The sequence below is a fragment of the Phyllostomus hastatus genome, unplaced genomic scaffold (assembly GCF_019186645.2).
Source record: "Phyllostomus hastatus isolate PE091 unplaced genomic scaffold, TTU_PhHast_1.1 phas_scaffold_78, whole genome shotgun sequence".
In the NCBI taxonomy this organism is placed as follows: Eukaryota; Metazoa; Chordata; class Mammalia; order Chiroptera; family Phyllostomidae; genus Phyllostomus; species Phyllostomus hastatus.
Window position 1 is genome coordinate 44,623,883 of NW_025334041.1, and position 14,999 is coordinate 44,638,881.

At 36.8% G+C, this 14,999-nt stretch overlaps 1 protein-coding gene across 1 annotated transcript in view; it reads left to right on the forward strand.

Annotated features, from left to right (window-relative positions):
• Positions 1 to 14,999, forward strand: part of FAM185A (family with sequence similarity 185 member A) — a 65,036-nt gene that overhangs the window by 29,664 nt on the left and 20,373 nt on the right. Inside the window, exon 5 of the mRNA XM_045828411.1 lies at positions 637 to 678. Within this exon, the coding sequence (XP_045684367.1) occupies positions 637 to 678 (42 nt within the window). The remainder of the gene's footprint in view (positions 1 to 636; positions 679 to 14,999) is intronic.

Genomic DNA, 14,999 nt, shown 5'->3' on the forward strand with positions numbered 1-14,999 from the left:
ATTTGTCCTGGAAAATATATTTTATTTGAAAGATGGAAACCTTTGAAGCTTTTTAATTTGCTAGTCATATTTCAGTGTGTTCATTATTTCTGCCCCCAAACTATTTAACTCAGCACAAAAACCACTTTAATCTAACATATAGGCATAGCGTACTGGCCTGAAAAATAATAGTATTTTTTTTCTCTTAGATTATTTTAGTATTACTTGGTTCAAAACTTGGCTTTGTGTAGTCTGATAAATACAGTGATGTTTAGGTTGAAAATGCATAGTCAGTGATTTTTTCATTTGTGGATTTTAGAAGTATGATATTTCTTCCATGTTTCCCAGAATGTATGGTGGTATGTTTTGTAGTTATGCTATAAAGGTTTAAGGTGGAGTGGAGGAAGAGAGTGTGTATAGATGCCTAAAGCTATTTATTTCAGAATTGCAACTAAATATCTGATTGGTGTTTGGTACTGTGAAAAATTACCAGCAGCAAAAATGATATTATTAAATAACATTGTGAATCTCCAACCATGTTGTAGAATGCCATATAACACAGTTCCTTTGTAGATTATTCCTAATATATTAATTTATATATATAATTTATTTTTACATATTTATATAAATTTATATATTTTCTCCTCTCTTTTACAGGAAATATAACATTACAAAGCAAGATGGGTAACATCACAGTAGGTATGTGCTAAAAAAGAAATACTAGTTGGTAAATTTTGCATGATTTTTAAATAACTATGTGATATCTTGTTAGGTTAAATAAAGTCTACAGTTTAACTGATGACATGGTAGAATCCTGATATGCAAATAAAAAAATAAGCCCAATGTATGAACATGTGAAATTATTTCTGGAAATTCATTGGTTCATCATCCTATAAATATTGTATAATTATAGACTTGGCCTCAATCAGAATAGGGTTAGAATTCTGATTTCACCACTTTTTATACATGGGCAAATTATGTAACTTCTCTGTGCCTCAGTTTCTGCATCTGAAAAATTGAAATAATAAGTACCTATCATAGGGTTGTTATAAGGATTAAACAAGGTTTTATATGTATATGTGTGTGTGTATATATATATATATTTACCATATGTCTGACATATGGTAAAAATGCAATACATAATAGCCATCTTCATTATTGTTATTGTTCTAATCCTAGGCCAGAACTAATAGTGGCTAATGGTACTTTAGACCTAATCACAATATGTGATACTGGGCCTGCTGGAGGAAAAAGTTCAGATTTGGGGGCTGTCCAACCTGCAGCACACAGAGTGATGTGGCTCAGGATGGCTATGAATGTGGCCCAACAGAAAATCATAAATTTACTTAAAACATTATGAGATTTTTGTGTGTGATTACGTGTCCCAGTGTATTTAATGTGTGACCCAAGACAATTCTTCTTCCAATGTGGCCCAGAGATGCCAAAAGGTTGGATACCCCTGGAGCTTTTCTCTGTCCCAAGTAGCATCTGTTTGCCTATTAGGTGAAGGCACACTCTGAGCTCTCTGAGCAGTGGTGGTTTTTTAGTCCTTAGACAGTAGGGGTCAGGGATGAGAAATTGGGATCTTTGTTGGGGAGCTGTGGCTTATAGCCAGTTTGAATGTCCAGGGCCTCCTCTTTGACATTTTACATTTTTCCTTTCTTTGTGCTGATTGAAATACTGGATTTGTCCAACAATCTTTTTAACTATCACTTATGGATTTTTTGGCTTAAAGTACATCTCCTTTAAGTTTTCTAGAGATTTTAACTTTTATGTTGAATGGGGAATAAACAGAAGATAAAGCCTTCCTCAGTGATAATTATAAATTATTTTAACCAAGACATGATAGAAGGATTCAACCTGTGTTCCAATGGTGAATCAAGATTTACTATTAACGTTTCATCAGAGAATGCATCGGGGAATAGTAAAGAAGTTTCTAGGCTTAACAAAAAGGTACACTGGCTAGAAGCTGAGCTAGCTGGGGAGAAGTCCTAGATATGGGTAGGGTTTATAGCAGTATAGGAAGTGGGGAAACGGAGAGGAATATTTTAAATTGAAAGGCACAGGGAGTTTCACTGCCTACTAGCAGCCCTTTTAGGCAAAATGTGAACTCATGGAATTTATATGATATGATATAATAATCCTAGTGCTATTCTTGGGTAGAAATGTGGGAACACAATGGGAAAACCATTCTTTCTAAAATTGAAAATGAATGGTTATCTATACATGCTGGAAAACAATAGTACTAGCAAGGATGAAATATACAATAATTTACATTTTGGAAGATGGTTTAATACTCTGTATAAGTGATTAATATTATGCATTCTTGTTAATTTTCCCTGTAAACATTCCCCTTTTCCCACTATTAAGTATTAGAGGGATTTTTAGGCCAGGTGTTTCATTTTTCTTAGATAAATCTTTCCACTCAAAGAAAATTACCTGAGCCCAGAGTTAAGAAATATAGATTAGATATGTATCTGTTATGTCTGTATCAAATAGATGTAGATAGGCCAGAATTATAGAAGTATTAATGATACTTTATAATTTTCTTTAGCAAAACAAATTATGGCCTTATGTTGTTTTTTAAAAAACTTTTAAAAGGTTGAAAATACACAGATATGTAAAGGTAAATAAAAGTTGGTTTTCTTGTTTTATAAATATCATTGGTAAATTTTGAGTTTTATGTTAGAAGAATCAAAATAAAGGAAAAAGTATGCACTTGTAAGTTACCATGTATTGATCTGTGATAGTGTGGAAAAACATGGATTTTAGAAATAGATTTGACTGTGAATTTTGGTATTACCACATGGCAGCTGTGTGACTTTCAACAGATTACTAAATCTCTCCAAGTGTTCATTTTTATGCATAACATGGATACCACCCATATAACATAAGGTTGTTGAGAAATTAAAGAGTGTTAAGTACAGCCCAATGCATGGTAGCCTTTCAATAAACTATCTCTTTTCTCTTTCAGTATATTGTCTATCATACAGAACTATTAAGCCATACTATTTTTTTAAAAAGATTTTATGTATTTACTTTTTTAGGGAGAGGGGAAGGAAGGGAGACAGATGGAGAGAAATGTCACTGAAGACACACTATATTTTAACCTTAATTATAAGGGGAGTATTCATTTTATATGTTCCTTTAACCCTATGAATATCTATATTAAGACTTTGGGAGAAAGGAAGATATAAATTATTTTACTGTTTATTGATATTAAAACTGTGTTAACATTTGAAAACAATAAGACTGGGGGTAATTAGTCAACATACTTATTGAGTGCCTACTCCATATCAGGAACTCTTTTAGGTACTGGGGATTAAATTGGTCAACAAGACACAGTCTCTATGTTCAGCCTAGGACTGAGAAGACAATAAGTATGTAAATAAGAAAGATAATTTCAGATAGAGCAATGAATAAATAAGAGAGGGTAATGGGATAGAGAGTGGGTTAAAAAAGCTATTTTATTTAACAATCAAGAGGGTCTAGAGAAGGTATATTTAAACTAAGGCCAGAATAATCGGAAAGAATATATAAAATTCTAGAATTGAGCTCCCCAGATAGAGGAACAATCTGTGCAAGTCCCGAAAATGGAATAAGTTTATCATTTTTGAGGTATAGAAAGCAGACTTGTGCAGAAAGGTGGGAGATGAGGAAAGTGAGGGCCAAGATCATCAGGCCTTGTAGACGTGGTAAGAATGGGGACTTTATTCCAACTATAATAGGGTATTAGGGTGGTAATAGATAATTTATATATTTTTCTTTTTTTAAATTCTTGTTTATTCTATTACAGTTGCCCTAATTTTTCCCCTTTTGTCTTCCTCCGCCCACCCCACCCCAAACTCCCATAGTTGTTCATGGGTCATTCATACATGTTCTTTGACTAATCCCTTCCTGTTCTTTCCATAATTTATATTTTAAAAAGAGTAGGCCTTGCTGTTGTTTCCTTATGTGCCAGAAGGATGCAGTAGTGAAAACAGGCAACTAGAAAGCTTAATTTGTTTATCCATTTTCCTATTACTAGGTACATGGGCTGTTCTACTGTTGGGCAATGTAAATAAAGCTACTGTGGCCATTCTTAGACAAGTGATTTTATGGAGTTGCACATACATAAACACATGTGTATGTACATGTATATTTATATAAATGTATATATACACTTATGTATATGTGTATATATTGGTATATATATATTTTTTTGCCTCTTGGCTAAATACCTAGGAATGGAGCTGCTGAGTTAATTAGGTATGTATATATTTAGATTTGTGATAAACTACCTCACTTTTTCCCATAGTTCCATTTTATACTCTCCCCTATAATGTATGAAAATTCTAGTTGCTCTACATCCTCACCAACAATTATCATGGTCAGTCTTTTTAATTTTACGCATTCTGGAGTGTGAATAGTAGTGTATCTCTGGTATTAATTTATATTTCCATAATGACTAATGGTGTTCAGCACTTTTTCCTGTACTTATTGGTCATTAGTATATCTTCCTTTGTGAAGTTTTGTTCATATCTCAAAAAAATTTTATTTAAATTTTTAAAATTTTTTTTAATGTCCTTTTTTTAGAAAGAAGGGAAGGGAGGGAGAGAAATATCAATGTATGAGAGATACATGGTTGCCTCTCACATGCCCTCATCTGGGGACCTGGCCCACAACCCAGGCATATGCCCTGACTGGAGACGGAACCAGCGACCTTTCAGTTCGCAGGCCAGCACTCAATCCACTGAGCTACACCAGTCAGGGCAAATTTTTTATTGTTATTCCATTACAGTTGTCCCAATTTCCCCCCCTTTGCACTCCTTCAGCCAGCTCACCCCCTGCTCCCACAGTCAATTCCAACACTGTTGTCCATGTCCATGGGTCATTCATATATGTTCTTTGACTAGTCCCTTCCCCTTTTTTCTGTCACTATCACCCTCCTCCCTCTTCTCTGGTCATTGTCAGTCTGTTCCACTTTTCCTTGCTTCTAGTTCTGTTTTGTTTATTAGTTTATTTTGTTCATTAGATTCTTCTCATAGGTGAGATCATGTAGTATTTGTCTTTCACTGACTGGCTTATTTCACTTAGCATAATAGTCTCCTGTTCCATCCATGTTGTGAGGGGTAGGAATTCCTTCTTTCTTTCTGTTGCATAGTATTCCATTGTATAAATGTACCCACAGTTTTTAATCCACTCATTTACTGATGGGCACTTAGGCTGTTTCCAGTGCTTGGCTACTGTAAATAGCACTGCTATGAACATAGGGGTAATAAGTTCTTTTGAATTGATATTTCAAGATTCTTTAGGTATATTCCCAGCAATGGGATCACTGGATCAAAAGGCAGTTCCATCTTTAGTTTTCTGAGGAAATTCCATACTGTTTTCCACAGTGGCTGCATCAGTCTGCATTTCCAGTCAGTCTGCATTTCCATCAGGCTGTATCAGTGCATGAGGATTCCCATTTCTCCACATTCTTGCCATCACTTCTTGTTTGTTGATTTGTAATGATGGCCATTCTGACTAGTGTGAGGTGATATCTTGTAGTTTCAATTTGCATCTCTCTGATGGCTAGTGATGTTGAGGATCTTTTCATATGTCTATGGGCCATCTGTATGTCTTCCTTGGAGAAGTGTCTATTTAGGTTCTTTGCCCATTTTTAATTGGATTTTTTGCCTTCCTGTTGTCCAGTTGGATGAGTTCTTTATATATTTCAGAGATCAAACCCTTGTCTGACGTAACATTGGCAAATATGTTTTCCCATACAGTCTGTTCCCTTTTCATTTTGATGATGGTTTCCTTAGCCATGCAGGAGCTTTTTAATTTGATGTAGTCCCATTTGTTTATTTTTTCCTTTACTGCCCATTTATTTTTCAATTTGATTATTTGTCTGTTTATTATAGAGTTTTAGGTGTTCTTTATATATCATGGGAACAAAACCTTTGTCAGACATTTTTTTTCCTGTATTTTCTCTCAGTCTGTGGGTTACCTGTTTATTTTCTTAAGGGTAAGTGATCAGGGTTAATGAAAAGTTAGAACTGCCTTGAGACAAGTTTTTTAAATTTCTATAAGCAAGAATTTTATAACTGCATAATTCTCAGCCCTTATGGGGAAAAAATCTAGTTTCAGTAAATTATTAAGTCTCTTCATCTTAAATACAATCGAATTTTACATTTTGTCTTTTGGGGGAAAAGTTCATTTCCTCCAAACAAAATGGTTTGCTGTAGGTGTTGGCCAACTTTGTGTATAAAGGGCCAGATTGTAAATATTACTGGCTTTCTGGGCCACACAGTCTGTCTGTACTATACAACTCTGTCATTTTTTTTAAGATTTTATTTATTTATTTTTAGGAGGAGAGAGAGAGAGAGGGTGGGTGGAAGAGAGAGAAACATCAATGTGCGGTTGCTGAGGGTTATGGCCTGCAACCCAGGAATGTACCCTGGCTGGGAATCGAACCTGGGACACTTTGGTTCCCAACCCGTGCTCAATTCACTGAGCTATGCCAGCCAGGGCTGACAACTCTGTCATTTTAACACAAAAGCAGCCATTGATTTTACACAAACAAATAGATGTCTCTATATTCCAATAAAACTCTATTAATCAAAACAAGAGGTGTCCATGAGCCTAACACCTATTGTTATGGCTGGAGAAATTTTGAGTTTGATGTCTTAATCCCAAAGGTAACAAGTGAATAATGTTTATTTGTAATTTCTTGATTGGTTGCTTTCTGTTTTCCTTAAAACAAAAGATTTGCTTGAAAAAGCTGAAGGCAGCTCTTACAAACCATGACAACCAAATAAAGTCTACTGAGTAATTTGGATTTTGAGGAATTGATATTAGTGGAAGCAAAACAGTTATAAAGGAACAAAAAGTGATGTGTAGGAACCTGAGAGGGAAATATGTTAGAATAGCAGGAGCTTCAAATATTGGACTAGGCATTAAGAAAAGTTTATATAAGCCCTGGCTGGTGTAGCTCAGTGGATTGAATGCGGGCTGTGAACCAAAGCATTGTAGGTTCGATTCCCAGTCAGGGCACATGCCTGGGTTGCAGGCCACAGCCCCCAGCAACCGCACATTGATGTTTCTCTCTCTCTCTCTTTCTCCCTCCCTTCCCTCCCTAAAAATAAATAAATAAAATCTTTAAAAAAGGACAAAGAAAATTCCGTTTTCTTTAAAAAAAGAAAGAAAAGTTTATATATTATTACCCAGTTGGAATATTAAGAAACTTGAGATGATTTAGGTAATATCCTATCTGATTTCAGGAAAATAGACTGTCTTCTCCATGATTTATTAAGAAGAATATATAAATTATGGTTATTTCTAGTTTAGGTAATGTAGTTGATTAGCTTCTTAAGTAATCTCATCAGTCATTTGGATTTTGTATATATTGGATTGGCCAAAAAGTCCATTTAGTTTTTTCTGTAAAATAAAAGATACATTTTTCATTTTCACCAATAACTTTATTTACTTGGATATTTTGAGTATGTCAGCTATCTCTTGCACAGTATGTTGATTGTTCTCAATTAATGTCTCAATTTAATTCAACTGTTCTACCCAACCATAGAGCATCATCCAGTGATAAATCTCCAGCACGAAGCTTTTGACACATTTGAACAGTCAGACCACCTTCTCTATATACTGCATAAATCTTTTTTTTACATTTCAGTTGTAAAGCATAACTTGTCAAAAATGTTAAATACTCTTTTCCATCTTCAACATTAAAATGGCAACACAGAAGTTCACCAATTTTGATTTTTTTTTAAATGCACACTGATATGACAGCTGTCCCAAAACAATCTAACAAAATTGCTTTGAATGGACTTAAAGTGCTACCAGAGCCATCATATGGAAAAAAACAAACTTTTTGGCCAATCCAATATATTCTAACTTACCTCTCAAAACTCTGTTCTTCCTGTCATAATATAGAACTCTCTAAGAAGCTGAAGTGCTAGAAAAGATTTGATTATCAAAACCCTGATTCTCTTTGAATTCATTCTTAAAAATAATAACTTTCATCTGGAACATCAGTCACGTTCCACAGGAGAAAGCAGAGGGTGATAATAGATAATGGTGGGAAAGGGGTGTTAACAGAGTTCTTCACCTAGCTTTACATTCCCAAGGCATTGCCAGAAGTTGTACACTAATAATTATATCTTTTAAAAAAGAACATCTTGGAGGGAAGATGGCAACAGGGTAGGAGGTAGCAGATTCCACTTCCCCTCTACACATGGAAAAAAAACCTAGCCCATCTACAGAGGAACAGAGCAAACAGCCAACAGTACCCCAGCATATATGAAAATAAGACACTGAAAATTGTAGTGGACACTGAAAAACCAGACAGTAAGGAGAGTGCTTCAAGGCAATAAGGTCCCAGGGATCAGCTTGGGGACCAGGGTGGCTGCAGCCCCAGGCTCAGGGCCCATCCCCAGGTCTGCCACAGAGTACTTGGGAGAGAGCTGGGTCAACTGCTCCCTCCCTCCCTGGCAAATCAAGGTTTAAACAGCACTGGGAGAGACCTGGTTTAACAAGACAAAGTGGCAAACACACAGGGGCTGTGATCACCTGAGGAGTTTGTGGACACCGGCTTGGGAGAGTTGAGTCGTGCAGTGACGGGCACTGACCCCGACAGTCACTGGTCTGGCTGGAGAATTGGGCTGTATGGAGCAGTAGGCTTGAGTAGGAGGAATTTCTCCAAAAGAAAAACTGTTCGGGGAATTCTCCTACAACAGCCCATCGACCTCCTCCCCACCCAGCCCAGCAGCGATCCTGAGGTTGTGTGGAAGTTTGCACGGAATGCCCTGTGCAGCCCCATAGCACTGGGAAGAGCGTGTACCCAAACCCTAGGGACCAAGGCAGCCTGGCTGCGCATGCACACCCCCTCCCCCCTACACCCCAGCCCACAATGGTAACCCTGGGGAAAGAGCGCTCTCAGGAAGACCTGAATCCCACACCCAAGGCACCAGGGAGAGGCGTCAGGCTAGCTCTGGGGATAGTGTGTACAGACTGGTTGGGTGCAGATCCGAAGGAAGAAAAGGAATACCAATCATCCCTCAGCCTGCTGGAGCCAGCAAGACCAGAAAAAACAGTTTGGCCAGTTTGAAACAAGCAAGAGGATTTGTTGTTGTTGTTGTTGTTGTTGTTTTAAGTAATCTTTTATTGTTTTAACTTTTATTATTGTTTTATCTTTCAGTACCTTTTTCCTCTCTTTCCTTCTTTCTTGTATTCTTCCTTCTTCCTTTCTTTCCAATTTTATCTCTTCTTCCTCCCTTCTTCTGCTTTTTTTTAAATACCCACAAATGAGACAAAAAAACCTGGAATTGTGAAAAGACCAGACATGGACTCAAAGAGGGGGCATCCCAACAGTTGAGACAGTGAGACAAAATTCACTTTGCTATAACAGAGAGCCTGCAAGTTATTGTATATTTGTATTATTTTTTTCATTATTCTTACATCTTTTATTTTAATAGTATTTTTGTATTCCTCTTCTTTCTGTATAGTCTTCTTTGCTTGGTTGGTTATATTGTATCATTTGACAGGTATCCCCTGTTTGCTCTTTCATACCTTATTGCTAATTTACTGTACTTCACATCACTTGTGTTTTTAGTACACTACTCAAGGTCCTATATGCCCTATTCTTATTATCCAGATCACATAGATTCTGTCATGTGATTGTTGCTCTAATATTATTATAAATAATAGCTGTTCCATACAATTGTAAATACTTCACAACAACCCTCCTGGATCTTAGCCCACCTCATAGTTTCCTGAACTCTATTACTGTAGTGGTTAACTCTATTCTCTCACACACTACACCTATTTACTATCCTTTACTCTCACCTTACCTCAGAATCTGACCTCCCACAACCTCACTGCTTTCTAGATCCAACTCACAATCCTTCCTTCCCCAACAAGAGTCTTACCTTCTTTCTATCCTTTCTAAAAAGTGGCTAGTTGGGTGGAAGATCACAATTAACACTATACATAGTCAATGGATCTCCTATCTCGTCTCTACTGGCTGCTACTGTAAATATCATAGAATACTCTCTTGCTGTCTTAAGCCATTTTGCCTTTCCCCTCCAACTGATCACAAAAAAGAGTAGGTGGAAGTGGTGAACACAAGGGTACCCACTGGAAGAGGAAACCCAACAACAAAGGAACCACCAACAGATAACAACAGAAAAAGGTGAAGGAGGGAGTGCAAACCACACAAACCTCAATCCAAGACCAATCTGGAAATACAACTAAATAGTGGAGAAAATACACAGTACAAACAACTGAACAAGAGCAAGAGAGAATAGTCAAAACTTTGTATACGTGGGAAAACCAGATTCAACACAACCTGCCCTCACCAGCACAACGAAATACAAGAGATGGTAGACAGAGTGACCCTCAGTTAACCAGCTGGTGGGAAGGACCCACCAAAGAAAGACCCAATATCAATCAAAACCCAAAGACAAACACAGAGCCAACTTAAATATCCCAAGACCAGTGAGGTCACGAGATCAAGGAGACTGCACCACTGAATCTCACAGTATTCTACCACAGAAGTTCACACCATAAACTTAGGGAGCCAGACAGATCAATGTAAGAAGCTGAAGCTAACAAGAACAGTCTCACAAAAAATGGGAAGACAAAGAAACAATCCCCAAATGAAAGGAAAGGAGGAAGACTCAGAAAGAATGCTAAATGAAATACAGGTAATTCAACTATCAGATATTGGGTTCAAAGCAATGATTATCAGGAAGCTGAATGAGCTCATGATGAATTACCAGAAACTACAGGGAAACTATAATGAACTCACTGCAAACTATATCTACATGAAAAAGGAAATAGAAATTATCAACAAAGCCAAGAGGAAATGAAGAATACAATTTCTGAACTGAAGAACAGAGTAGAAGGAATGAAAAGCAGGATCAATGAAGCAGAAAATCGGACCAGCAAGCTAGAGGACAGAGTAGAAAAAACACCCAGAAAGAGCAAGAAAAGGAAAAGAGGCTCAGAAAGAATGAAGAGGGATTAAGAGAAATGCAAGACAATATGAAACATAATAATATCCATATAATAGGGATACCAGAAGGAGAAGAAGAAGAACAAGGAATAGAAAACCTATTTGAAAAAGTAATGATGGAAAACATCCCTAATTTGATGAGAGAAAAATTCACACAAATCCAGGAAACACAGAGAGTCCCAATCAAGAGGAACCCAAAGAGGCCCACTTCAAGACATACCATAATTACCTGGCTGGCGTACCTCAGTGGATTGAGTGCGGGCTGCGAACCAAAGAATCGCAGGTTCGATTCCCAGTCAGGGCACATGCCTGGGTTGCAGGCCACACCCCCAGCAACCGCACATTGATGTTGCGCTCTCTCTCTCTCTCTCTCTCTCTCTCTCTCTCTCTCTCTCTCCCTCTCTCTCTCTCTCCCTCTCTTCCCTCTCTAAAAAATAAATAAAATCTTAAAAAAAAGACATACCATAAATAAAATGGTAAAATTCCAAGATAAAGAGAATCTTAAAGACAGGAAGTAACATACAAGGGGGCCCTGATAAGGTTAGCAGCTGACTTGTTCATGGAAATGCTCCCAGCCAGAAGAGAATGGCAAAAAACATCCTAAGTAGTAAGAACCAGAGGCGTACAACCAAGACTACTTTAACCAGGAGTCTCTCAATCAAAATAGAAGGCCAAATAAGGAGCTTCCAAGACAAAAGAAGGCTAAAAGAATACACCTCTACCAAACCAGCTCTGCAAGAGATGCTAAAGGGACTGATCCAGGGAAAGGAAGGAAAATAGAGACAGAGAGGAACACAGGTATGAAAATGGCAATGAATAAGTACCTATCAATAATAACCTTAAATGTAAATGTGTTAAATGCTGCAATCAAAAGACACAGAATAGCTGAATGGATAAGAAAGCATGAACCACACATATGCTGTTTACAAGAGAGCCACCTCAGGACAAAAGACCTACACAGACTGAAAGTAAAGGGGTGGAAACAACTTTTCCAAGCAAACAGGGAAAAAAAAGCCAGGGTAGCAATACTCATATCAGACTTCCAAAACAGACTTCCCAAAAAGGGCCATAAAGAGAGACCCAGAAAGCCATTACATAATACTCAAGGGAAGAATCCACCAAGAAGACATAAACATTGTAAATAAGTATGCACCCAACATAGGAGCACCCAAATACATAAAGAAAATCTTAGAGGACTTCAAGAAAAATAATGACAGCAACACAATTATAGTAGGGGATTTTAACACCCCACTGTCAAAAATGGACACATCTTCCAAACAAAACATCAACAAAGATATTGTGGCATTGAACAATGCCCTAGATGAAATGGACTTAACTAATATATAGAGAGCCCTTCATCCCAAAGAAGCTAAATACACATTCTTTTCAAATGCACATGGAATATTTTCAAAGACAGACCACATGATAGGACACAAAACAAGCCTCAACAAATTCAAGAACATTGAAATCACACAAACCATTTTCTCCAATCACAAAGACTGAAACTAGAAATCAACCCCAAGGGAAAAACCCCAAACACTCAAAATCATAGAGATTGAATAGCATGCTATTAAACAATGAATGAGTCAAGCATGAAATTAGGGAAGAAATAAAAAAGTTTCTGGAAAAAATGAAAATGAACTCACAACAACTCCAAACTTATGGGACACAGCCAAGGCAGTCCTGAGAGGGAAGTTCATAGTGATACAGGCCTACCTAAAAACGATAGAAATATTTTAAACAAACAACCTGACCCTACACCTACAAGAACTTGAGGAACAACAGCAAAGACAGCCCAGAGCAAGTAGAAGGAAGGAAATAACCAAGATCAGAGAAGAATTAAATGACGTAGAGACTAAAAGCACAATTCTAAGGATCAATGAATCCAGGAGCTAGCTTTTTGAAAAAATAAACAATATTGACAAGCCTTTAAGCAGGCTCATCAAGAAAAATAGACAAGGACCCAAATAAACACAGTCAGAAATGAAAGAGGAGAGATTACACCATAGAAATACAAAGGATTGTAAGAAATTACTATGAAGAACTATATGCCAAAAAATTTGAAAACCTAGGTGAAATGGACAAATTTCTAGAAAAATATAATCTTCCAAAACTCAATGAAAAAAAAAGCAGAAATCCTGAACAGACCAATAACAGCAGATGAAATTGAAGCTGTAATCAAAAAAACTCCTGACACACAAAAGCCTGGGTCCAGATGGTTTCACAGGGGAATTCTACAAAGCATTTAAGGAAGAGCTAACACCTATCCTTCATAGACTATTACAAAAAATTCAAAATGATGGAAGACTCCCAAACTCTTTTCATGAGGCCAGCATCACCCTATTACCAAAACCAGATAAAGATACAACAAAGAAAGAAAACTTCAGGCCAATATCACTGATGAACATAGACACTAAAATCCTCAACAAAATATTGGCAAACTGCATCCAACAGTACATTAAAAAGATCATACATCATGACCAAGTGGGATTCATCCCAGGGATGCAAGAATGGTTCAATATTTGCAAATCATTAAATGTAATACATCACATAAACAAAAGCAAAGACAAAAATTACATGATCATATCAATAGATGCAGAAAAATCATTTGATAAGGTACAGCACCCATTTATGATAAAACCCTCAGGAAAGTGGGAATAGAGGGAACATTCCTCAACATAATAAAGGCCATATATGAGAGACCTACAGCCAACATCATACTCAATGGGCAAAATCTTAGAGCTTTTCTGCTAAGATCAGGAACAAGGGAAGGTTGTCCACTTTCACCACTTCTGTTGAATACAGTATTGGAAGCTTTCGCCACAGCAATCAGACAAGAAAAGGAAATAAAAGGCATCCAAATCAGAAAGGAGGGAACAAAACCGTCATTGTTTGCAGATGACATGATAGTGTACATAGAAAATCCTATAGACTTTGTGAAAAAACTTCTTGACCTAATAAATGAATTTGACAAAACAGCAGGATACAAAATCAGTATCCAAAAATCAAAGGCATGTTTGTATACCAACGATGAAACAGCAGAAGCAGAAACCAAGAAAAAATTCCCATTTGATATAGCAAAAAGGCAAATAAAATACCTAGGAATAAACCTAACTAAAAAGGTAAAAGACCTGTATGCAGAAAACTACACAACACTGAAGAAAGAAATCAAGGAAGACACAAACAAATGGAAACACATACTGTGATCATGGATTGGAAGAATTAACATCATCAAAATGTCCATATTACCCAAAGCAATTTACACATTCAATGCAATACCTATTAAAGTACCAATGGCATATTTCACAGACATAGAACAAACAGTTCAAAAATTTATATGGAACCATAAAGGGCCCCAAATAGCTGCTGCAATTTTGAGAAAGAAGAGCAAAGTAGGAGGGATCACAATACCTGATATCAAACTGTATTACAAGGTCACTGTAATCAGAACAGCCTGGTACTGGCATAAAAACAGGCACATGGACCAACGGAACAGAACACAGTGCCCAGAAATAAACCCAAATCTCTACAGCCAATTAATATTCAACAAAGGGAGCAGCAACATAAAATGGAGTAACAGTAGCCTTTTGAACAAATGTTGTTGGGAGATCAGGACAGCTACGTGCAAGAAAATGAAACTCGAGCAGCAACTTACACCATACACAAAAATAAATTCAAAGTGGATAAAAGATTTAAATATAAGCTGTAACACTATTAAAGTCCTAGAGGAGAACACCGGCAGGAAAATCTCAGATATTTCATGCAGCAACATTTTTACTGATATGTCCCCTAGAGCAAGGGACATAAAGAATAAACAAATGGTATCTCATTAAAATAAAAAGCTTCTGCACAGCTAAAGAAAACAGTATTAAAATAAACGGAAAACCAACTGTATGGGAAAACATATTTGCCAATGATACATCAGACAAGGGTTTAATCTCCAAAATATGTAAAGAACTTAAACAGCTCCACTCTAAGAAGACAAGCAACCCACTTAAAAAATGGGTAAAGGACTTGAACAGACACT